This window comes from Loxodonta africana, chromosome 4 (assembly GCF_030014295.1).
Source record: "Loxodonta africana isolate mLoxAfr1 chromosome 4, mLoxAfr1.hap2, whole genome shotgun sequence".
In the NCBI taxonomy this organism is placed as follows: Eukaryota; Metazoa; Chordata; class Mammalia; order Proboscidea; family Elephantidae; genus Loxodonta; species Loxodonta africana.
In genome coordinates this window covers 166,094,985-166,120,230 of record NC_087345.1, presented here as the reverse complement: position 1 = coordinate 166,120,230, position 25,246 = coordinate 166,094,985, and the positions used below count along the sequence as shown (strand labels likewise).

At 41.7% G+C, this 25,246-nt stretch overlaps 1 protein-coding gene across 3 annotated transcripts in view; it reads right to left on the bottom strand.

The window, feature by feature from the left end:
- KIAA1217 (KIAA1217 ortholog) overlaps window positions 1-25,246 on the bottom strand; it is a 399,876-nt gene that overhangs the window by 24,538 nt on the left and 350,092 nt on the right. For all 3 annotated transcript variants that reach the window (XM_023548864.2, XM_010590674.3, XM_010590677.3), the window contains 3 exons: window positions 14,998-15,173; window positions 3,377-3,507; window positions 2,702-2,849 (listed from right to left, as the gene is read on the bottom strand). In XM_023548864.2, coding sequence (XP_023404632.1) covers window positions 2,702-2,849; window positions 3,377-3,507; window positions 14,998-15,173 — 455 coding nt within the window. The remainder of the gene's footprint in view (window positions 1-2,701; window positions 2,850-3,376; window positions 3,508-14,997; window positions 15,174-25,246) is intronic.

Here is a 25,246-nt window from a genome sequence, read left to right as displayed (position 1 = left end):
TTCCCTTTCTGATGGTGCTGTTGGGCGGAGACTGGTGCGATTCCACCACTGTTTGGGTAGTGGCAGCATGCAGTGGGTGGTATTATTTTAACATCACTCTCTTACTCTTCCACCTGATCCTGACCTGTCTCACCCTCAAACACACTCAGTTATAATTTCAAAAGTTTCCTTCCAAAAGAACCAAACAAGCTGTCATTGAGTGGACACCAACTCATGGCAGCTCCATGTGTGTCCGAGTAGAGCTGTGTGCTCCACAGGGTTTTCAGTGGCTGATTTTTTGGAAGTAGATTGCCAAGACTATCTTCCCAGGCAACTCTGGGTAAACTCAAACCTCCCACCTTTCAATTAGCAGGCAAACATATTAACTGCCATTTACACTGCTCTGTGGCTCCAAAGCTTTCTTAAACCCCCTTTCACTGCCAAACATCTTGAGAGAGTAGATAATGCACTACTTCTGATTCCTTATTCTTCTTGTCCCTCAACCTGCTGTTATCTGGCTTCCCCCACTCGTACTCAGCTGAGCATCTTGGCAAGGTCAATAGTGACTTCCAAATTTAATAGCTGTTTTTAGTCCTCATCCTCTGCTGCTTATTGGAGGCATGTGATGCTATTTGTCCACGGTCACCCATGGTTCAGTGAGAAGACATGGGCTTTGGGACAGACAGACCTGAGTCTAATGTCAGTCTACCATGTTCTAGCAACACAATATTGGGGAGATTACTGCACCATTGTGAGTGTCAGATAATTTTCTGTAAAATGTAATAATGACAATGACAACGATGATGATACTGCCTTCCTTAGGGGCTGCCGCTATAGTTAATGCTGTAAAGTTACAATGTATGTAGGAGAGTGTCAAGGACATCGCTTGACCCATATTTTTAATGAGGTGCCATCTCTGTCTCCATATTCCTTTCTATTAAAATGCTCTTTTCTTTGATTTGATGACAGATAATTGCATTCTATGTCTTCTCTGCTACTCACTTCTCTGTGTCTTTCGCTGTTTACCTACCCTGGCCTCTTAAATACAGGCGTTTCCCAAGGATTTATTTTCTCCTTTCCTCTCGTTCTAATCTCTTCCTTGGCCATTGCTTCCTTTTTCAATAATTGTTTCCATGAAGGTGACTTTCAGTTCTACATCCCTCCATCCTTCCTTCCTCCCTTCCTTCCTGACACTGAGTTAGTCAGGTCTCTTGAATTTCACTCCACATTTCTAAGTGTCTAGCGGGCAGCTCTGCTGAGATGTCTTTCCAGCATGCCAAATTTGACATGTACCAAACACTTCAGCATCCCAAGCCCCTAAGTCAGAGCTGAACTGTGACTGTCTGTCCACCTGCTTTATCTTCCCTGTTGGACTGTAAGCTCCTTGTTGTTGTAGTATACTGTCGAGTTGCTTCCAACTCACAGTGACCCTACAGGATAGAGAACTGCCCTATAGGGTTTCCAAGGCTGTGATCTTTATGGGAGCAGATCACCAGGTCTTGTCTACCTTGGTGATGCTGGGTGGGTTTGAACAGCCGACCTTTCGGTTAGCAGACGACTTGGGGCATGCTTATTCCTCCCATTTCCTGCATATTCCTCAGTGCCCAGCAGAGTCAGTTACACGCAAAAGATACTAAGAAAAAATTAATTAGTGTAAAAGCTTGTGATGGGAAGCCTAATGGCAGATAAAATTTCTTTATTTTTAAAGTTATTTAAGTGGTTTTATTATTCTCACCACTGAGGACTTATGGGACCAAAAAAAAAAAAAAAATCACATAACATTCAAAAACACACAGTCCCATCTTTTTAAAGAACTTGCATTCCCTGGAGATAAGACAAATACCAAGCTCCATCCCTCGGTGCTGGTTCTAAACATTTCTTTTACTTGTTTTTCAGGGAAGAGAAGGAAGTGTGGAACAGTTTTATGTGCCAGGCTACTATCTATTTCTACTCAATAAGGGTGGCTTGTTTTAGGCTTTGGGGATGGGTTACCACATTTAACTAAGAGCTTAGTGAAGAATTCTTTTACCAGGTTTTTATCCTACTGAAAAAAAAGTTCACAGTAGCAATTTGAAGTGAGTGGATCAATCAGAAAATTTAATACACGTACAATTCCTTCCTCCACTCAGTCAGATATGGACTCTACCTGGAGGCAATTTTGCTCATCTCTGCCCTTGAAGTGAAGGGAAAAAAAAGCCCCGAAACTAAACTTGTTGCTGTAGAGTCGTTTCAGACTTGTAGCGGCCCTATAGGACAGAGTAGAACTGCCCCATAGGGTTTCCAAGGCTGTAATATTTATGCAAGCAGACTGCCACGTCTTTCTCTTACATAGCAGCTTGTGGGTTCAAACCACCAACCTTTCGGTTAGCAGCCAAGTGCTTAACCACTGTGCCACCAGGGCTCATTGACGTGAAGGAGGCTAATAAAATATTTGATCCACTCAACTTCAAAACGCTATTAGAAAAACACAAACCCTAAAGATGACTTAAAAAAATGTTTACTGTGTTTCTTAATTTTAAGCCCTAGGATGTGCCAAATGTAGCAAGCCTGTGCTGAGGACTTACCACCTCAATTCCTACTGAAATGAAAGTTCAAGGGTGGGACGGAGCCATAGCTTGTCCTTGGGCACAGGTAGTAAGAGGTATAAGTCATGAGCACAGAACCCCGCTGTTCCCAGCACACCCCCGTGTGGCCACCCCAGCCTGGCTGGAAGCCCGGTCACCTCCGCAACACGGTCAGGACGTCGGTCATGCTCCGCACTCTCTTCAGGAGACTGTCCAGTTTATGTGGCTCCTCCTTCAGGAAGCGCACAGCCTCCACCTCGATGCGGAGGACAGCACGCATCTTATTCTGTAAGGTTGGAAATTCTCCTGCAGGCCAAAACCAGCTGGTTAACGCTAGGAGAAAAACCCAGAGCCACAACCCGCCACCCCCACCTCCACTGCATGAGGCTGAGCAGCACAGAGTTCATTAAGCCACCATGCAGGTCACCCATCTTCAGGAGATAGTGGCTTAAGAGCAAGGAAGAGTGCCAGACAAACAGGACTGACAGTGACCTGAGGCCTCATTTCCTATCTGCACATCTTGGTTAAGGTCAGCTATCCCTTAGGGTTGTTTTTTAATGAGTTTGGCACAGTTATCATGGTAAGAGTCCAGCAAATAGAAATTGTTATTATTATAATTTAGTCCTAAATCCTATGGCACCCAAGAGGTCCTCCAAGAGGACAGGGCATTTGTCTGTTTTGTTCAGTGATGTACCCCAAATGCCCAAAACAGTGCCTGGCATGTGGCAGACATTGAATGAATGAATGAATGAATGACTCCTTCAGTATTTGATAGGTTGTTAAACACCCCAGGAAGCATTCCTAAGGCTTCTCCTCTCCACGTAGAAGCTCACCTTTGAGGGAAGCTACAGCTTCTCCCACTTGTCGCAGGAGGAACGCCCCATCCTCCACATCTTTGAGAGTAACCACTCGGCCAGATGATGCTGAGTCTTTCTTCAAGTCTTCAACAAAATCTTCCAATTCACTGCAGGGAGCAAGCAGACCAGAAGACAGAACTGAGCACTGAGGCCCTCAACAAGGACAGCTGTAGTAGCAAAGCAGCTAGAGTGGTCAAAGCCGCCCACTTTATATTCTGTCCCAGCCCCTCCTCCAGCCTTTCACTTAGATGGTGGGAGCCCATCTTAGAATTGTAGTTTGGTTTGATTCGAGTATTTTGTTGAGGTAGAAGACAGGTACAAGAAAATTTTGCCAGGACTTGTCCGTGGGGAGGTCCCAAGCTTGGGCAGAGGGATGATCATGGCTGGCTGACAAAAGCCCCACTCTTTTGTTTTCAGTGGTGCCAATGCCAGCTAAGGGAGGGGTGTGTGCATTTTGTGATGTGAATGGGAAGAAAGAGTGAGCTACGGTGGAACAAAATGAGAAGTCTGATTTGGTTTATATCAGGTTTCTAAACCTTTAGCATTATTGACATTTTGGGCCAGATAATTCTTTGGTGTGGTGGCTGTCCTGTGCATTGTAGGATGTTTAGCACCATCCCAGGCCTCCACCCACTAGATGCCAACAGCATGCACCCCAACTTGTGGCAACAAAAATGTCTTCAGACATTACCAAATGTCTCTGGACCGGGGCGGGGCGGGGCGGGGGAGGAGGCAATAGTGCCCCTGAGTGAAAACCTCTGGTTTATACTGATTGTCCTGTCATCAATGATTGATTGCTTTCCTCTCTAAAAGACAAAGAGAAGGAATGATCACAGCCCTGATTTCTGGTGTGTATGTGTGCGGCACAAACACACACACCCTTAGGGCATGCCAGCTCCCCTACCCAAACCCACTGCCGTCAAGTCGATTGTGACTCATAGTGACCCCAGAGGGTTTCCAAGGCTGTGAAACTCTATGGAAGCAGACTGCCACATCTTTCTCTCAAGGAGCTGCTGGTGGTTTTGAACTGCTGACCTGTTCCGTTCGTAGTCAATAACTTTAACCACTGAGCCACTAGGGCTCCTTTGTGCCAGCTCCAGTGCAGCTAAATTAAGACCTTCCACTTCAATTAAAAACAAACAGGAGGTGGGGCCGAGATGGCGGAATAGCCAGATGCTTCCGGCGATCCCTCTTACAACAAAGACCCGAAAAATCAAGTGAAATCATTATATTTATGACAAGCTAGGAGCCCTGAACATCAAAGGCAAAGTTAGACTGAGCGGCAGCGGGAGGGAGAGTGAGTTCAGGAGCGGAGAGGAATTACGGGACCTTAATCATTGGGATCCCTCAGGCACCATTCCTGGGAGCAGCTGTGGCAGGCTGGTAGTGGCATTCGGCCGCAGTTTCCTCAGGTAGAAGCAGCCAGCTACATAGCCTACTCACACCTCTGGACCCAGAGAAGAACAGCGCTCTTGGCAAAAACTAAGTATTTGTGTATATTTCACCGCGCCCCCCGCCTCCAAGCCAGCGTCAGTGGCTGTTGATTTCCCTGGGCCTGAGATAGGTCCATTTAAGTGCCCGGAGCCACACTCCTGGACTTGGAGAAGGAATAAAATCACAACAGGCAGAAAAGATAATTTGCCAGCTCCACTAACCTGGTGAGCTCAGGACAGAAGCAGTTCCTGTCCAGGCATAAACGGTCTGTGGGCTTTGAGTACCTTTCTCCACTGCATGGACCTGTGTGGGCCTATTTCAGGAGAATAGGCCCTTGCTAGCAGACTGCAACTGTTTCAGCTGTGCATGGAGAGGTGGGTGTTTTGACATTTGACATGGCTTTGCCTATTAAACAAGGTCCTCACCTACCCACATCAGGGGCATAGGGACTGGTGGTTCCACTCAGGTCACCCAGCCACCTGTGACAGGGGTCCAAGGATAACTGGTACCTCCCAGTCCTTACACCCAAAAGCATTGGGTGCCCATGGTCCGTCTGCAGAGCCCACCCACCCGTACGCTCTAGGGAACAAGGATGTGCTTTCCTCAGAGACACTCAGGGGATGGTTGTCAGCCCCCTGCCTTGTTCAGAGCGTGACCCCCTGCTGCAAGCAGATACTGGTACCTATGCCAAACACCCCTGCCCCTCTAAGACTGTAGGACAGAGCCTATACCACACACTTGATGACCAGCTACCTGGACACCTAAGCTGAATCCACACAAGAAAAGCAAATGGACTCATAAGCTTATATGCCTGATAACAGCTCTAGACATGTGGTGACAGGATGTCAGAGCTCCAAAGGCAAAAATAATCAAGCTAGCTCACTCAAGCAACACATTTGGGCATATCAAAACAAAACAAAGCAAGAAGCTAGGATACAGTAAGTTAACATAAAATAAACTAATACAATAACTTATAGATGGCTCAGAGACAACAGTCAGTACCAAATCACACGAAGAAACAGATGATGATCGCTTCAACCAGCTCTCAAAACAGAGAATCAAAGGATCTTCTGGATAAAGGTGCCTTCCTGGAATTACCAGATACAGAATTCAAAAGATTAATATACAGAACTCTTCAAGACATCAGGAAGAAGATCAGGCAATATGCAGAACAAGCAAAAGAGCGCTCAGAAAAAACAGTTGAAGAAATTAAAAACGTTATTCAAGAACATAAATGAAAAATTTAATAACCTGCAAGAATCCAAAGAGAGACAGCAATCAGAAATTCAGAAGATTAACAATAAAATTACAGAATTAAGACAACTCAGTAGAAAGTCAGAGGAGCAGAATCGAGCAAGTGGAAGGCAGAATTGGTGACCTTGAAGATAAAGCACTTGGCACTAATATATTTGAAGAAAAATCAGATAAAAGAATTAAAAAAAAAAAAGAAGAAACCTTAAGAATCATGTGGGACTCTATCAACGGAAAACCTACGAGTGATTGCAATACCAGAACAGGAAGGGATAACAGAAAATACAGAGGGAATTGTTGAAGATTTGTTGGCATAAAACTTCCCTGATATCGTAAAAGATGAGAAGATCTCAATCCAAGACCCTCATTGAACTCCACATGAGGCAGATTTTAAAAGAAACTCACCAAGACATATTATAATCAATCTTGCCAAAACCAAAGATAAAGAGAGAATTTTAAGAGCAGCTAGGGATAAATGAAAAGTCACCTACAAAGGACAGTCAATAAGAATAAGCTCAGACTACTCAGCAGAAACCATGGAGGCAAGAAGGCAATGGGATGACTTATATAAAGCATTGAAGGAAAAAAAATTGCCAGCCAAGAATCATATATCCAGCAAAACTGTCTCTCAAATAAGAAGGTGAAATTAGGACATTTGCAGATAAATAGAAGTTTAAGGAATTTGTAAAAAACAAAACCAAAACTACAAGAAATACTAAAGGGAGTTCCTTAGTTAGAAGATAATATATAATAATATCAGGTACTAACCCAAGACTAGAACGGTGGACAGAACAATTGGATGTTAACCCAGACGGGGAAATCACAAAAAGAAATCAAGATTAAAAAAAGCTCAAAACAGGGCAACAGTGATGTCATTCTGTAAAAGAAGATAACATTAAAAGAATAAAGAAGGACTAAGAAATGTAGTCATAGATCTTCCAAATGGAGAGGAAGACAAGGTGATATAAAGAAATAAAAGTTAGGTTTAAACTTAGAAAAATAGGGGTAAATATTAAGGTAACCACAAAGGAGACTAACAATCCTACTCATCAAAATAAGATAGAAGAAAAAAATAGAGACTCAGCAGAAACAAAATCGACAACAACGAATAAGAGGAAAAGACAATACAAAAAGATAAACTACCTAGCACAAAAAATTAAGTGGGAAAAAGAAACTGTCAACAACACACAAAAAAAGATATCAAAATAACAGCACTAAACTCATAACTATCCATAATTACGCTGAATGTTAACAGACTAGATGCACCGATAAAGAGATAGAGAGTGGCAGAACGGATAAAAAAAAAAAAACACAATCCGTCTATATGCTGCCTACAAGAGACACACCTTAGACTTAAAGACACAAACAAACTAAAACTCAAAGGATGGAAAAAAAATATATTAAGCAAACAACAATCAAAAAAGAGCAAGAGTGGCAATACTAATTTCTGACAAAATAGACTTTAAAGCTAAATCCACCACAAAGGATAAGGAAGGACGCTATATAATGACTAATGGGACAATATACCAGGAGGACATAACCATATTAAATATTTATGCACTCAACGACAGGGCTGCAAGATACATAAAACAAACTTTAACAGCATTGAAAAGTGAGATAGCTCCGCAATTATAGTAGGGGACTTCAACACACCACTTTTGGTGAAGTACAGGACATCCAGAAAGAAGCTCAATAAAGACACAGAAGGTTTAAATGCCACAATCGACCAACTCGACCTTATAGACATATACAGAACACACCACCCAACAGCAACCAAGTATACTTTCTTTTCTAGTGGACATGGGACATTCTCTAGAATAGACCACATATTAGGTCATAAAGCAAGCCTCAGCAGAATCCAAAACATCGAAATATTACAAAGCATCTTCTCTGACCATGACACCAAAAAAGTAGAAATCAATAACAGAAAAAGTAAGGAAAAGAAATCAAACACTTGGAAAATGAAAAACAACTGCTCAAAAACTGGGTCATAGAAGACATCAAGGATGGAATAAAGAAATTCATAGAATCCAATGAGAATGAAAACACTTCCTGTCAGAACCTTTGGGACACAGCGAAAGCAGTGCTCAGAGGTCAATTTATATCAATAAATGCACACATACAAAAAGAAGAAAGGGCTGAAATCAAAGAATTATCCCTACAACTTGAACAAATAGAGAACAACTTCATACAGAAGGGAAAGAGGCCCTGGATAAGTAAAGTATTACTGAAAAAGAAGAACAAAGTGGGAGGCCTCACTCTACCTGATTTTAGAACTTATTACACAGCCACAGGAGTCAAAACAGCCTGGTACTGGTACAACAACAGACACATAGACCAATGGAACAGAATTGAGGATACAGGCATAAATCCATCCACATATGAGAAGCTGATATTTGACAGAGCCCCCAAAACAGTTAAGTGGGGGAAAAGACAGTCTTTTTAACAAATGGTGCTGGCATAACTGGATATCCATCTGCAAAAAAATGAAACAAGGCCTATACCTCACACCATGCACAAAAATGAACTCAAAATGGATCAAAGGACTAAATATAAAATCGAAAATGATAAAGATCATGGAAGAAAAAATAGGGACAATGTTAGGAGCCCTAATACATGGAATAAACAGTATACAAAACATTACTAACAATGCAAAAGAGAAACTAGATAACTGAGAGCTCCTAAAAATCAAATACCTATACTCATCCAAAGATTTCACCAAAAGAGTAAAAAAATTACCTACAGACTGGGAAAAAGTTTTCAGCTATGACATTTCCGATCAGCATCTGATCTCTAAAATCTACATGATACTGCAAAAACTCAACTACAAGAAGACAAATAACCCATTTAAAAAATGGGTAAAGGATATGAATAGACACTTCACTAAAGAAGACATTCAGGTAGCTAACAGAAAATACATGAGGAAATCCTCATGATCATTAGCCATTAGAGAAATGCAAATCAAAACTATAATGAGATTCTGTCTCATTCCAACAAAGCTGGCATTAATCCAAAAAACACATAATAATGAATGTTGGAGAGGTTGTGGAGAGATTGGAACACTATACACTGCTGGTGGGAATGTAAAATGGTACAACCGCTTTGGAAATCGATTTGGCGCTTTCTTATAAAACTAGAAATACAACTACCATAGGATTCTGTAATCCCACTCCTTGGAATATATCCTAGAGAAATAAGAGCCTGTACACGAACAGATATATGCACACCCATGTTCACTGCAGCAGTGTTTACAATAGCAAAAAGATGGAAGCAACCAACATGTCCATCAACAGATGAATGGATAAACAAATTATGGTATATTCACACAATGGAATACTATGCATCAATAAAGAACAGCGAGGAATCCGTGAAACATTTCATAACATGGAGGAATCTGGAAGGCATTATGCTGAGTGAAATAAGTCAGTTGCAAAAGGACAAATATTTTGTAAGACCACTATTACACAACTCAAGAAATAGTTTAAACAGAGAAGAGAAAATCCTTTGACGGTTACAAGAGGGGGAAAGGTGGGAAGGAGGGAGAGGAGTTTTCACTAATTAGATAGTAGAGAAGAACTATTTTAGGTGAAGGGAAAGACAACACACAACACAGGAGAGGTCGGCACAACTAGACTAAACCAAAAGCAAAGAAGTTTCCTGAATAAACTGAAGGCTTCGAAGGCCAGCGTAGCAGGGGTATGGGTTTGAGGACCATGGTTTTAGGGGACATTTGAGTCAATAGGCATAATAAAATCTATTAAGAAAACATTCTGCATTCCACTTTGGAGAGTGGCGTCTGGGGTCTTAAACGCTAGCAAGCAAACATCTAAGATGCATCAATTGGTCTCAACCCACCTGGATCAAAGGAGAATGAAGAACACCAAAGACACAAGGTAATTATGAGCCCAAGAGACAGAAAGGGCCACATAAAGCAGAGACTACATTAGCGTGAGACCAGAAGAACCAGACGGTGCCCGGCTACAACCAATGACTGCCCTGACAGGGAATACAACAGAGAACCCCTGAGGAAGCAGGAGAGCAGAACCCAAATTCTCATAAAAAGATTAGACTTAATGGTCTGACTGAGACTAGAATGACCCCAGAGGTCATGGTCCCCAGACCTTCTATTAGCCCAAGACAGGAACCATTCCCAAAGCCAACTCTTCAGACAGGGATTGAACTGGACTATGGGATAGAAAATGATTCTGGTGAAGAATGAGCTTTTTGGGTCAAGTAGACACCTGAGACTATGTGGGCAGCTCCTGTGTGGAGAAAGATGGAAGGGCAGAGGGGGTCAGAAGCTGGTGGAATGGACACGAAAATAGAGAGTGGAGGAAGGGAGTGTTCTGTCTCATTATGGGGAGAGCAATTTTTTAGCAAGGCGCTTATATATTTTTGTATGAGAGTCTGACTTGATTGGTAAACTTTCACTTAAAGCACAATAAAAAAACAAAAACAAACAAAAAAATATCAAGAACATCCTGCCTCCTGGACACATTAATAGCAAGAAAAAAAAAAACCCAAAACCCGTTGCTGTCCAGTCGATTCGAATCCTAAATTCATGTTTGTATCTTTCCAGTTTGCCTGTAAATCCCAACAGAAAATTCGCTCTCAAGGAAATGGAGAACTTTGAGTAATGAAGCACCACTAGGTGGCAGTAAATGAACAGCAATTCCGCCTCTTGGTGCCCTGCGTGTGGAGCAGGCAGTGGAGAGGGAATCTGTAAAAAAGGGGCCCACAAAGATCTGTTCCACTAGGTGAGCCAATGGCGGACTCTCTTAGCAGCTAGGGGTGGGATTCAGGCAGGGCTTTGCATATGTACAATAGGACAGAGGGAAGCTACAAATTCACCCACCTCCAAGAACCCGGATGGAGTTTTTGTCGATGTCTTTGTTTCAATTGTACTAAGTGGACCGAAATTACCTATGTCTGCTTCCGATGAAATAATGCTCCTTCAGATGACGGGAAGCCTCAGTTGCTCACTTTCCACATTCACCAACTATGGAAAAGTAGCTGGCGTTACGTGAACACGCCCAGAAGAGACTTCCTACGGCAACTGCGTCATTAAGGCCGAGAGAATGTGTGCTGTCCCGCATAAGAACTCTGAATATGGCTGGGTGTGGAAATGTTCTTTCTCTATTCAGAGCCAAAGAGAATTATCGTAATGGGTTTACAAAGCTCTGATGGAAGAGCTAAGACCCAAATGCCATCATGGTTGTATTGACAACCACGAGCCTGCCCATTTGTAATATTCCAAGGAGCTGTCATCTGATTTGAAGTCTATCCTTTGCCTATAATCCTATTTTAATTCCTTCTACACACTGTGTCATACCCCTGCCCACAAAAAAAAAAAAAAAAGAGACCCTTAAACTTCACAGCTTTTCCTTTGTTAATTGGGGAACATATAAAAATGTGTACTGATATTGTACATAACATTGTCATTTCGATGTTTATGACACTTAAAATAAATAAAGCATTAAAGATCAAAGCTGTTCATTCAGATTGTAAAAGAGACCATGGAGCTAAAGTGAATGCTGAAAATAAATTTTCTATATTATAGCAATCGATGACTTTTGAGATGTCAGTTCTGCTCAAAAGAATATCAGGTGTTTACAGACGCTATGGTTTATAGGCAAATCCATTCTACTTGCTCAAACGGCTTCTCATTAGTTAAAAAAAAAAAAAAGAGTACCTGGATGGTGCAAACCGTTTATGTGCCACCCAGGGACTGACCACCTACAAGACCAGCTGTTAACTGAAAAGTTGGTGGTTTGAGTCCACCCAGAGGCACCATGGAATAAAGGCCTGGTAATTTACTTCCCAAAAAATCAGCCATTGAAAACCCTATGGAGCACAGTTCAACACTGACACACAGGGGTTGCCATGAGTTGGCAACTGGTTCGGTTTTCTTGGGTTTTGGTTAAAAGGAAGCATACAGTTTGCTAAAACAGATTTCACCTGAGTGATATTAGAGGTCTACCTATTACTTCTACTTCGCAGCCAGCCAGAGAAAAAGGACCTTGACTCAATTTCTCTCCAAAGTTCTAGATCCAAATTTCATCTGCCATCTGAACAGATCACCAGCAACTTAACTAAACATACCTACAACAGAACTTATTTCTCACTGTGTCTGTGTGTGTACATGTGACACACACACACACACGCACACACACATCACTGTTCACCTAATCCTCCCAGGTTGAAACAATTTCCAACTGTGTTTTTATAACTGGCTTTCTCTTGCCATCCTGACTTATCCAGTCAGTTAGCCTATGTGATTAAAACGGCTCAGCATATTTTGCATTTGATTTCTTTTCCCATTCCTATTCCTACTGCTGGGTTCAGGCCTTATTGCCTTTTACCTGGACCATTACAGTAGCTTCCAATACGGTTTCCCAGACACCAGCGTCATTCCCCCTCCATCAGTCCTGCACATGGCTGCCAGAGTAAACTTCCTGAAATACAGCTCTGACTTAGTTACTTCCTTGATCAAAAATTTCAGTGACCTCATCATGCTGAGTAGTAACTCTCAAATGTAAATGTGCTTCAGAATCACCCATGTAGCTTTGTCAAATGCAGATTCCTAAGCTCCAACCAGAGAAATTCCAGTCATCCAAGGCTCAAGCTTGCAAATGAGAATGGACAACCCAAATACAAGATATTATTAGCATTCTTGCACCCAACCCTGGCCAAAATGGACTACTCACAAGTCTCCAAGGATGTCCTGTGCTTTCCTGGTCCAGAGACTTGTTGCTTTGCTAGGTTTCTCTACTGGAAGGCCTTTCCTCTCCAGCCTTCACTAATGAAATCCCACTATCTTCAAGATCAACTCAATTCAGTCTAAAATCATTTTGAGACTCTACTACATGCATGGTACTGTGCCTGATCTATGAGTCATATGAAGAATAACTTAGTTCATGTTAACCCTCCTGATTCTTGGGGTCAGAAGTAATTCTTCCTTTGTGAAGCTTCTCCAAAAAAATAAATAAATAAAATAACCATCAAGTCAGCTCTGATTCATGGCAACCTGAGGTGTGTCAGAGGAGAACTGTGCTCCACAGGGTTTTCCATGGCTGAGTTTTCAGAAGTAGATCCCCAGGCCTTTCTTCCCTGGTGCTTCTGGGTAGACTTGAACCTCTAACCTTTTGGTTAGTAATTAAGCATGTTAACTGTTTGCACCACCCAGGGTTCACCAGGCACCTGTAAATCCCTGTTTTGTGCTATATGACGTTCTCTGCTAGAGTGATGTTCTCAAGGGCACTGTGTACAATGCCGACCAAATAAAGTCCTCTTGGGACAGGCTTGTCCTATTGCCCTCCCTACGTCATCCCTATGCTGGGCTACTGGCCTCAGGATATTACTGTGATTCAAGACGTCTTTTCTAGGCTGGAAGCAAGGGTTATTTTAGCTAACCAATTAACACAATTTTTAAAGAAAGGAAATTCCTTTCATAATTTTATTGGAAAAATTATAGAGATTATTAAAAGGGTATATTTTTAAAAGAAGTTTAAAAGAAAATATTGAGACCTAGTTTTAGATAGCTGGGCTGTCACAAAAACATTGAAGAGAAATAATAGCCTTACTACCTCATGGTGGGTGATCATAAAAGTATGAACTAAATAAATTTTTAGAAGCTATTTTGCGATGTGGGATAGACAATGGCCAAATTTAATTAGGAAAATAATAATTCAAATTCTTTTTTTTTTTTTTTTTTTACACTAGACTCCTACTAAGAGGGACTTTCTAATGTTAATCAAACACACTGGGTTGGCATAGGGATGACATAGCTACAGCTCAAATCCAATGGAACATGCACTTTAGGACATGATGACATCTGGCATTTTGGTCATCAGAAGAATTTGACAGTTGCCCCCTTACAATTCCAAGTTGGGAGATTTAAGCTTTCCAAGAAACAAGAGAATTACCAAACACTGAGAAAAATGGCCGTTGTACTAAGAGGTGAAATAGCTCTATGATAAATCTTCATTGCCTAACTAAACATACATTAACATAAAACATGTGTCTCATTTCAATAGTGGGACTTCATAGATGCTTTCAGTTAGAACCTTATATAAGATTCTTAACATTCAGGGAAGCTTTTTTCATTCTGTATGTCTTACACTTCAAATTCTTCTTTTGCAGTTTTAACTACAATTGAGTAACAGGAAGAGAATTCAAGTACTCCGTTGTTTGGGCTATTCATTTTAATTTATTGAGATTAGATACAAACTCCACATTTATCACTGGGTTTTGCCATTTGCTCCTTTAGTTTTATGTGCTGCTGAGCCCTACAAAAAAGTCTGGTGCTCCAACTTTTAAAGAGACTAGCGCAGCCATGGAAACACTGGTGGTACAGTGGTTAAGAGCTACAGTTGCTAACCAAAAGGCTGGCAGTTCGATTCTACCAGGCGCTCTTTGGAAACCATATGGGGCAGCTCTACTCTGTACTGTAAGGTTGCTATGAGTTGGAATCGACTTGACGGCAATGGGTTTTTTTAGCTTAGCCACCTGAGGATGGGTAGATTTCTTAGGTCTCAATGGAGGGTGCTAAGTTCCATGGATAACCAGAACCAGCAGAACTCTAACTTGTACATCAGGAAAAACAACAACAAAAAAACCAGTTGCCATGTAGTTGATTCGGAATCATGGTAATCCCATGTATGTCAGAGTAGACTTGTGCTCTACAAGGTTTTCAGTGTCTTTGATGTTCACCAGGACTTGAACCCCCAACCTTTCTGTTAGCAGCTGACTGTGCTAACTGTTCGTACCACCCAAGGATGCCTTGTACATAGCTGGTGCTCAGTATAGACATGAAGGAGAGAATACCAACTAGAAAGGGCCTCCTTGTTGGCAAAGGAGATTTTCTTTTTAAAGTTAAACATCTAAACATGTTAGAAGAAACTGGCACTCACCGTAACTTCTTGGCGATCTTCTCCTCTTCGTGAAGGTACTTCTGTCTCTCTTGCTCCACCAGCATGCGCTGTCGCTGCACTGGATCCTCCAGCCTCTTCATCGTTTCTATCACTTTGCTGCTGATTTCAAGCTCAGCCTTCTTCATCATTGCCCTCAGCAGCTCTTGGTTCTGCAGCTGTTGAACAAAAGAAATCAACCCCAGTTGGTTCTGCCTGACGGAATGCCTTGTAGTCTTCAGCAGAGGGTCTGGCTAATCAGCCCCACAGCTGAATATTTATTTCAAGGAGACAGAGAAGGGGCAAAGACTGTAGATGATATTGCTTCTTCAATCAACACTTGAGTTTTAGCAGCCAAATGACAACCAGACTTTCATGTCTGTGTCTGCAAAAAAATAAAATCTGTTCCATAGTCTGATCAGTGCATCACGGATAAATGGCACAAACTCACTGACAAACTTTTTATAGGAAGCAGCAAAGCATGCCAGCTTTGGAACCAAGTAGATCTTGGATCAAATTCCAAACCCTCTCATGGTGCGCTGTGAGACCTTCGGCAAGTTACTTAGCCCCTCTCAGTCTCAGTTTCCTTAGCTCTAAAGACGGGAAGCCACTTGCTTTACCAGGGTTTTTCCAAAAATTAAATAAGATAATGCTTGGTATAGAATAGGCGCTCAGCGAGTGTTGAGTTGGCTATGGAATATTGAAAGAGAATTTGTGCCCCCTGTTTGTATGGTTGAATGTAACAAATACCATGTAATCACTGAGCCTAAAACACAGTCCTTGATGATGATGTTGATGGTGGTGGTGATAATAATTCTAGATGATCCCAAGGCCCTTAGCAATTTACTAATTTCCCTTGATTTTACATAGACTGCATATATACATAAACCCATAATTTCCATATAGTTTCCAGAATACTCTTGTTTTTCACCCCAGAAAAAAAAGCAAAACCAAACCCATTGCCATCAAGTTGATTCTGACTCATGATGACTCTATGTGTTGTAGAGTAGAACTGCTCCACAGGGTTTTCTTTGGCTGTAATCTTTATGAAAACAGATCACCACACTTTCCTTCTGTGGCACCACAGGGTGGGTCTGAATCACCAACCTTTAGGTTAGTATTGTTGCTGTTGGGTGCCATTGAGTAGATTCTGACTTATAGCAAGCCCATGAGTAGAACTGCCCCAGAGGGTTTTCTAGTTTGTAATCTTTATGGGAGCAGATCACCAGGTCTTTCTCCTGTGTAGACGCTGGGTGGGTTCAAACCAGCAACCTTTTGGTTAGCAGCCGAGTGCTTAACCATTGCACCACCAGGGCTCCTTGAGTGCAAAACATTTGCACCACATAGGGACCTTAGAGAGTACTGGAAATGCGGAGTTTGCATGAGGCTTCACAAGAGTCTAGTCAAACACTTGAGTTACCGTTTCCCAAGAGGCCACATTTTTAGTGTTTTCCTGGAGTGGGACAATTGTATCATAGCAACATCCATGAAGTAAATTCACTCAATCAGCCTCAAAATAGTCATTACCTTATACACCACGAGCAGAGGTCGACCTGACAGCAGCTAACACCAGCAAGAATTATATTATGTTGTTGTGTGTCATCCTACCCATAGCGATCTTACAGGACAGAGTAGAGCTGCCCCATAGGGTTTCCCACGCTGTAATCTTTACAGGAGCCAATAACCAGGTCTCTTTTCCCTGCAGAGCAGCTGGGCTTGAACTGCAGACCTTTTGCTTAGCAGCAGAGTGCTTAAACAGTGTGCCACCAAGGCTCCTCAAATCATACTATACTTAAAATTTCCTTGGAATCCCTGGGTGATGCAAATGGTTAACACAGTTGGCGCTGCTCGAAAAGTTCAAAGTTTGAATCCAGCTAGCAGCACCTCAGAAGAAAATCCTGGTGTCCAAAAAATCAGCCATTCACTGAAAACCCCATGAAGCACATTTCTAATCGGACACACATGGGGTCCTCATGAGTTGGAGTTGACTCAACACTTAAAAAGCGAAAACAAAAACAAAACAACTTCCCCTGAAATTTCAATTAGCTGTTATTGTTTCCTGGTTCTGTCGGGCTCTTGCACAGCAACTGTATTTTACTCCATGGGAGTGATGATGTCTTTGTCAGATGCCTATTATCTCTGCAAATTGAGGGAAAATGCAATCTGACTATGTTGCCTTCTGCTTGAAACCTCACCAGTGAGGCTTTCCATTTCCTTTGAATATTGACAAAGCATTTCAATATGGGCCAAAAGCAGAGGCACCGCCATGTTCCAACATCGGCACAGTGCTGTGATTAACTGGTCTCCAGAGACAGACTGCCTCGGTTCTGCTTCTAGTTTTACCACATAGCAGCTGTGTGACCGTGGGCAAGTTATCAATCTCTGTGTGTCTAGCCACCAAAAGGCGTAGTGGTAGTTCACATCTCATTGGTGGGTAATGGTGATTCAGTGAGGCAACAAACTAAAGTGCTCACAAGAGTGCCTGGCACAAATCTAGCTCACAGTAAACACCAGCTATTGTTATCAGGAAGCATGAACCTGGAGGTGGGGCCTGTGGCTTGTCTGGAGTGAACCCAGTAAGAACGCACCACTCTTTGGTTACCGCCTCTATATGACTCATAGGACTCCTGATCAGGCTCTCATGCTGCTTGTGCTAATGTCTTTTTATCATGGTCTTGAAAACAGTCAGTCAGTATCCTGCAGAAAGGTACCACTTTGATGAACGACGCTGGGCATCTTTCCATTTTGTATGTCTTTTTTTATTTTTAAAAATAATACGATTTCATACAATTTTCCAGTTAAAACTCTTGGAAGTAATCACTGTAGACTGTAAAACAGGCTGACTACTTTAAAAAGAAAAAAAAGTAATTCATACAGCAAAAATCATGAGCACATACTAGGTGCCAGGAAATGCACTGGACATTTTCCTCACAATTTTTTTCTTTATTGTGCTTTAAGTGAAAGTTTACAAATCAGGTCAGTCTCTCATACAAAAACTTATACACACCTTGCTATGTACTTCTAGCTGCTCTCCCCCTAATGAGACAGCACATTCCTCCTCTCCACCTTGTATTCCCTGTGTCCATTCAAACAGCTCCTGTCCCCTTCTGCCTTCTCATCTCCCCTCCAGGCAGGAGCTGCCCACACAGTCCCATGAGTCTACTTGAGCCAAGCAGCTCACTCTTCATCAGCATCATTTTCTATCTTATAGTTCAATCCAATCCCTGTCTGAAGAGTTGGCTTCAGGGATGGTTCCAGTCTTGGGCTAACACAGGGTGCCAGGACATGACCTCCGGGGTCCCTCTGGTCTCAGTCAGACCATTAAGTCTAGTCTTTTTACATTTCCTCACAATTTTAAGTGGAAAAGAAACAACAAGGAATCATAATTAAAACTCCAGAAAATGAGACGATTCAAGGTCAGGCTTGCTGTTGTTTGTCATGGAGTAGATTCCAACTCAAGGTGACCCCATCTGTGCAGAGTAGAACAGCTCCATAGGGGTTTTTTTTTTTTTTCCGTTTTAATAATTGATTTTTTTTGTTGTTGTTGTTGAACGTATATCTTCTTTTGTGCAATGCCTTATCAAATCTTTTGCCCATTTAAAAATGTTTTTCTTGTTATTGAGTTATAATTCTTTCTAGATTCTTGATACAAATAATTTGTCAGATACATGTATAGTTAATATTTCTCCTACTTTCTGGCTTGCCTTGTCTTTCAAGGAGCAGATGAGTTTAATATTGATGAAGGACAGTTTATAACATTTTTTTATGACTTAGGATTTTTAAGTCTTGCCTAAGAAGTTTTTGCCTATCCCAAAGTTGCAGAGATTTTTCTCTTATGTTTTCTTCTGGGAGTTTTATAGTTTTCATTTTATATTTAAGATCTGTGATCCATCTGAAGTTAACTTTTGTATTTGTGAGCTAAATTTTGTATTGGGTGTGTGGTTTTTTTTCTTACAACACCTTTGTGTAGTTTTGCTCTCAGGGTAACACTGACTTCTTAAAATGAGTTGGGAAGTCTCCTCTATTTTCTGAGTTTTTTCCTTCAAATACGTCTTTTGTTGTATTCTAGTTTGTCTTTTGTTGCTGACAAGAGGTCAGTGGAAATTCTTATTTGTTTTCTTGCATGTAATGTGGTCTTTTAACTCTGGCTACTTTTAAGATATTTCTGTTTATCCTTGGTTTTAGCCATTTGATTAAGACGTGCCTTGGTGTGGTCTCCTTTGTGCTTATCCTACTAGTGTTTTATTTAGCTTCTCTGGTCTGTGGATTTATTGTTTTCATCGAATTTGGAAAAATTTCAGCCATTATTTCTTATGTAGTTCCCCACAGGGATATTATATTACTCAATATTGTTCTATGGGTCACTAAGTTTTGGTTCATTTTTTTCAATCCTTTGTCTCTCTATACTTCCATTTGGATAGTTTGTATCACTATATTTTCAAATTCACTGGTGTTCATTTCAACAGTGACTAATCTTCTGTTAAGTCCATTCAGATACTGTGTTTTTCAGCTTTTGAAAATTCCACATGGGTATTTTTTTTTTAATCTTCCATTTCTTGTCTCATTATCTTCACGTTTTCCTTTAAATCACTGAGAATTATTATAATAGCAGTTTTAAAGTCCTTGCTGCTGACTCCATTATCCCTGTCATTTCTGCTTGGTTTCTACTGACTGACTTTTCTTAAAATCATGGGTCACACTTTTCAGAATCTTCACGTCTAGTAATTTTTAAGCGAATGCTGGACATGGAGTTCTGGATTTTGTTTTCCTTTACAGATATTAGGCTTTTTCTGGCAGACAGTTTAGTTACTTATGCATCAGCTTTGTCCTTTTGAGGTTTATTTTTAAGCTTTGGTAGGGTGAATCTAGAGTAGCCTTTGTTGTTGTTAGTTGCTGCCAAGTTGATTCTGACTCACAGCAACCCCACGTGTGCAGAACAGAGCTGCTCCACAGGGTTTTCAAGGCTATAAGCAGATTGCCAGGACTTACTTCCAAGGTGCCTCTGGTGGGTGTGAACTACCAACCTGTCTGTTGTAGTCTAGTGCTTAATCATTTGTGTCACCCAGGGACTCCAGAGTAGCCTTTACTCAGGACTACTTTAGTCTTATTATTGAGGTATAGTCCTTCTTTGGTCTTTACTCAATGTCCCAGGTGCTCAACAAGGCCTTTTGACTCACGTGTGTTAGAATATGAACCTTTCCCAGCCTTGTGTAAGCTCTGGGAATTTTTCAGCCCATAATTTGTCACTTGGTCTTTGCCGGTTTAATGCTCTTTCACATTAGACATGCTTGGCTTATTATTCAAGAATCAAAACCAAACCAGTTACCTTTGAGTTGGCTCTGACTGATGGTGACCCGGTGACAGAGTAGAACTGTGCTCCACAGGGTTTCAATGGCTGATGAAGTAGATTGCCAGGCTTTTCTTCCGAGACACCTCTGGGTGGATTCAAACCTCTAGCCTTTCAGTTAGCAGCTGAGAATGTTAACCATTTGTACCACCCAGGGATTCACAGACCCACAGATTTATACAGTTATTTCTCTGCAAAGCTTCCACCTATTTTATACTCTGTTTCACAAATTCTAGCTTTCTCAGCTTTCCAGACTTTGATGTTATCTCCTCAATTTTGTAAGACTGTCGGTGCTCTGCTTGGGTTATTCCTTTCTGCACCATGATCTGAAAAGTGCCTCCAGGCAGAAAGCTGAGTCAATTCTGGGTTTTATTTCCTTGGTTTCCCTTCTCCTGAGGATCACAGTTCTGTGTTGTCTGTGGTCTAATATCTAAAAATAGATACATATTTAATTTTTTTTTAGCCTTCTAGCTGTCTACTGTGGGAAAGCAAGTACTCTCCCAGTTACTCCCTCATAGCTGGGAACATAAGTTTAACGAAAATGCCTTGACATTTTTATAATAATGTTCTTGGCCATTAAAAACTTGCACTGGACCAAATAAGTTAACAATATCAACTTCATCAAGAAACTTGAAACTGCCTAAATAAACCTAATTTTGCCCACTGCAACATGGTCATGTACCTTACATACTAAATCTTGATTTTTTTTAGGCAAAATATAAGAATATTAGACTTGCCAACAGTGTCACTGGACTGATTTTGCTGTCTGGAGGTAACAGTGAACAGTGGTTGTACAACAAATCAGGAAACTTTACAATGACAGCCAGACTCTAGAATGACTCCTGACCACCTGGTCAAGTTCCCTAGGCTGGAGGGAATAAGACAAAAGGCTACAACATCACAAAAGGATGCATGTTATCTGGGTACTATCTCTCCATCATAAATAGCCTTTTGTGTTTGAAGGTCTGACAAGGGCTTGGTACATGGGATGGCAGCCTAATTGTCACCCCTGTACAAGTTCCATGTATAAGTTCCACCTGATAGGGTAAAACAAGTCTCCTCAGCGTGTGTGTTTCTCAAGGGTGCACATTCCTGGGATCATTATTTTGGGATGTCAGAAAATAAATGAAGTGCTGGCATGTTTTTACAAGGCATGGTGTTATAAAATCACACCTAACGATTACTGTACTGAATTATATCATCTCAAATATGGGGACTCTGTGTCCTACTATGCATCTTTTTTGTGTTGATGTTTTGCCTCTTTCCTCTCTTGGGAAGAGATAGGAAATTCTCACTAGTCTGAAAAATGAGCACTAAATTAAGAACAACCCAACTTTTTTATTTATCAGGAATCAGAATAAGGAGAAAAGAATGTGGAAATTGGAGAAAGAGGGTCTATCCATTCTCTCTGTAGGCCAAGTGTCATCTAGACTCCACAGAGCCTATACCATCTCTTTAAGAAGTTTCTCTCTCCTGCCAGTCCACAGGGAGGGACAGAATGCAGTCACACCTGTGGATATGAGATCACTTTAGTAAAATTCAAGTTCTGTGGTGTTTTGGGAAAAAGATGTAGCTTGTCATTTAAAAGGGTGGACTTTCTCTAAATCATATTGGGAGAGGTAATGGATAAAGATAATAATCACCTTTTCAAGAGGATATTTGTTAGGTATAAGGCCTGGACCTGTTCTCTTTTCCATTGGTACCGATTAACTGTAGACTCAGTTGTAACTTAGGGATGGGAACCTAACATAAAAGTTCCACACAGCTCTTGCATTAACTGTGACTATGCAGAGAGCACAGCCGCCAGACATGAGGTGTACCGTTTGGAATCCAGGGCCTTATAGTCACGGGGTGTGTCTTTTCCACTTTTCCCCCTTTGTGACAGTTGCCTTAGATCTCACTACTTCTGAGAGGCATTTCAATGGGCCAAGCATTTACAATACCTGAGACCAATCCTTCCCAACCCCAGTTTACACTAGAATCACCAGTGCCTGGCCTCCAGCCAGACCAATGTGATCACACTCTGGAAATGGTGGCTCAAAACTGAAAAACCAAACCCAGCTCCGTTGAGTCGATTCTGACTCATAGCGACTCTACAGGACAGAGTAGAACTGCCCCATAGAGTTTCTAAGGAGCGCCTGGCAGATTCGAACTGCCGACTCTTTGGTTAGCAGCCGTAGCACTTAACCACTACACCACCAGGGTTTCCTCAGTGGCGGCTAGGTATTAATGTTTTTGTTAGGTCCTCAGGTGATTCTAATGGATATCCAGGGTTGAGAATCATTCTGTTAGACTGATAGATAGATAAATAGCTGCCATGGAGTCAATTCCAATTCATGGAAACCGTATGTACAACACAATGAAATACTGTCCGGTCCTGTGTTATTCTCATGATCACTGGCATGTTCAAGTTCATCGTTGTGGCTCTTGTGCCAATCCATCTCATCAAGGGTCTCCCTTACACTCACTGGCCCTGTACTTCACCAAACATGCTATCCTCCTCCAGCGACTGATCACTCATGATGACAAATGAGTCAGACAACATTCTGTTGTGATCCATACGGTTTTCATTGGCCAATTTATGGAAGTAGATTATCAGGCCTTTCTTCCTAGTCTGTCTTAATATGGAAGCTCCACTGAAACCTGTCCACCCTGGGGGACCCTGCTGGTATTTGAAATAGTGGTGGCATAGCTTTCAGCACCACAGAAACATGCAAGACACCATAGTGTGACAAACTGACAGATGGGTGGTGGCTTAGCCTGACAATTCATGTGAAATTAGAAGAGCAGGGAATTACATGAACAGGGTTAGAATGGTTTTCTTGATCTGCTTAAAGCCCCTTTGCCTCCCTTGACATTCTTTTTGCCTTGTTTAAATCTACCCACCCCACTGTGATGGCATCAAATTTCTATTCCTGAGAATAATCCATCGATCCTGAAAACGAAATGCTCAAATAGGATATGCTCTATAGTCTAGGGTCTTTCTATAATTTAATTATCTAATTATGGGAGTCGGCTGCCAAGCACAAAAGATTTCATTCAGTTTCACTATTTTATAACACAGTTCAAAGAACATTTGAATTTCTAATTCAATTTTTGAATTTCTTTTGAGTCTATTCTAGAGAGTTTCCTATATCTCTAATGATAGCTTCATTATTGGACTCAATCACTTTGGGGTTGCACTTCATTTCTGGTGTCTAATAGTACATATGCTGAAGGAGAACTGCTGTGGAGATCGCTTAATTATTCTAAACAGCTTTTGTCTTAAATAGTCTCCCCTGACTGAAAAGACAGAGGCTTGAGGGGGAGGACAGCTGAGTGAGACAAAGAATACAAATAAAGAGGTGGAAACCATAGCCGCCAGGTCAGGAAACAATGTGCTTTATCTTTTCCTGGGTGTCCAATCTTCAGAATTGCATAGACGTGAACTTCTAAATTCAAAGGCACATTTTGCTCATTGTTCTTTATACCCAGAAAGCCAAAAAACTTAAGCAGCTCTGGAGAAATAAAGGAAATTATGTGGTTAAGACAGCATTCCTAGACTCTGACCAAACAGCTCCTTTGTCTGAGAAAGCTATTTGGCACCAAGCCACAACAGTTCAAGGGTTACCAAGAGTGGCAAGAGAAGGAAGACCCTCCCAGTCAGACATGGCAGCCAAAGAGTGCCAGTCGCCAGCAGGGCGATGTCACAGCCAGACAGCACAGCCTCCTTATCAAATTCTCCTCTAGCCTTTGAGATACCCAGGGGAAGTGTGTCATCTATGCTAAAGCAAGTCCACTCCTGTCCCCAGACCAAGACAGGCTCATCTCTTAGAGCAGTTAGACAGTACCATTTGTTATGGATTGAGGTATGTTCCCCACAAAGGTATGTAGAAGTCCTAGGCCCTGGTTCCCGTGAAGATGACCTTATTTGTAAATAGTCTTTGAAGACATTATCAGTTAACATGAGATCATACTGGAGTGGGGCAGACCCTAATCTAATAGGAATGGTGTCCCTGTAAAAAGAGAAGAGACACAGAGGGAACACAGCCACATGCAGATGGACACAGAGACAGAAGGGATGCAGCTATAAGCCAACGAACGCCAAGGACTGCCAGGAGCCATCAGAAGCTGAGGAAGCAAGGAAGGATCTTCCCTTAAAACCTTCAGAGAGAACGCGGCCTGGCTCACACCTTGAATTTGTGCTTCTGGCCTCTAGAGTTGTGATAAAATACATTTTTGTTGTCTTAAGCCACCCATTATGGGGTACGTTGTTACCTGCAACCTTAGGAAAATAAAACCAAATTCAAACTGTACATTTAATTTCCCTTTGAGGGTCCAATGAAGAAGCACGATTTCCAAATGGCCAGCAGATGGCGCTATAAGGAAGGAACAGTGTGAGGAGGGGGTTCATCTCCCTAAACCCCAGGTAAGAACCTCTCGGGCTAGCAGGTGTGCTGTTTGGCCTGCATAGTACCAATTAAATTATTTTTAAATTACTTTCCAACATTTAAAAATAGAGCTATTTCATATAAAACGTATTTCCAGATTCTTCTGAAATACTGGAACATCTAGCAACGCTGGCCTCTAATTGTCAGGTAAGAGCGGGCAGGAGCTGAATGGTGACTGTCCTTTAGAGGGGGCAGTTCAGCACTGTCCTTCCTCTACCTCACCTGTTAAGTCACTGCTGGACACTGAAACATTCTCACCCCTGCCCACACCCTCAGCCCAACGTGTGCACTTCCGTTCACAGCAAAGTATCCTTAAAACTGCACAGCAAGGGAAAGCTAGTACAAAGGATGGGGAACTCCACAGCTGACAGGATTCAGAAGAGGATCTAAATGAATCTGCATTGGATGCCAAAAGACATCTGGTACGCTGCCTTAGAGACAGATCAGCCTTTGGGGATGTGAGCACTGGCCAATG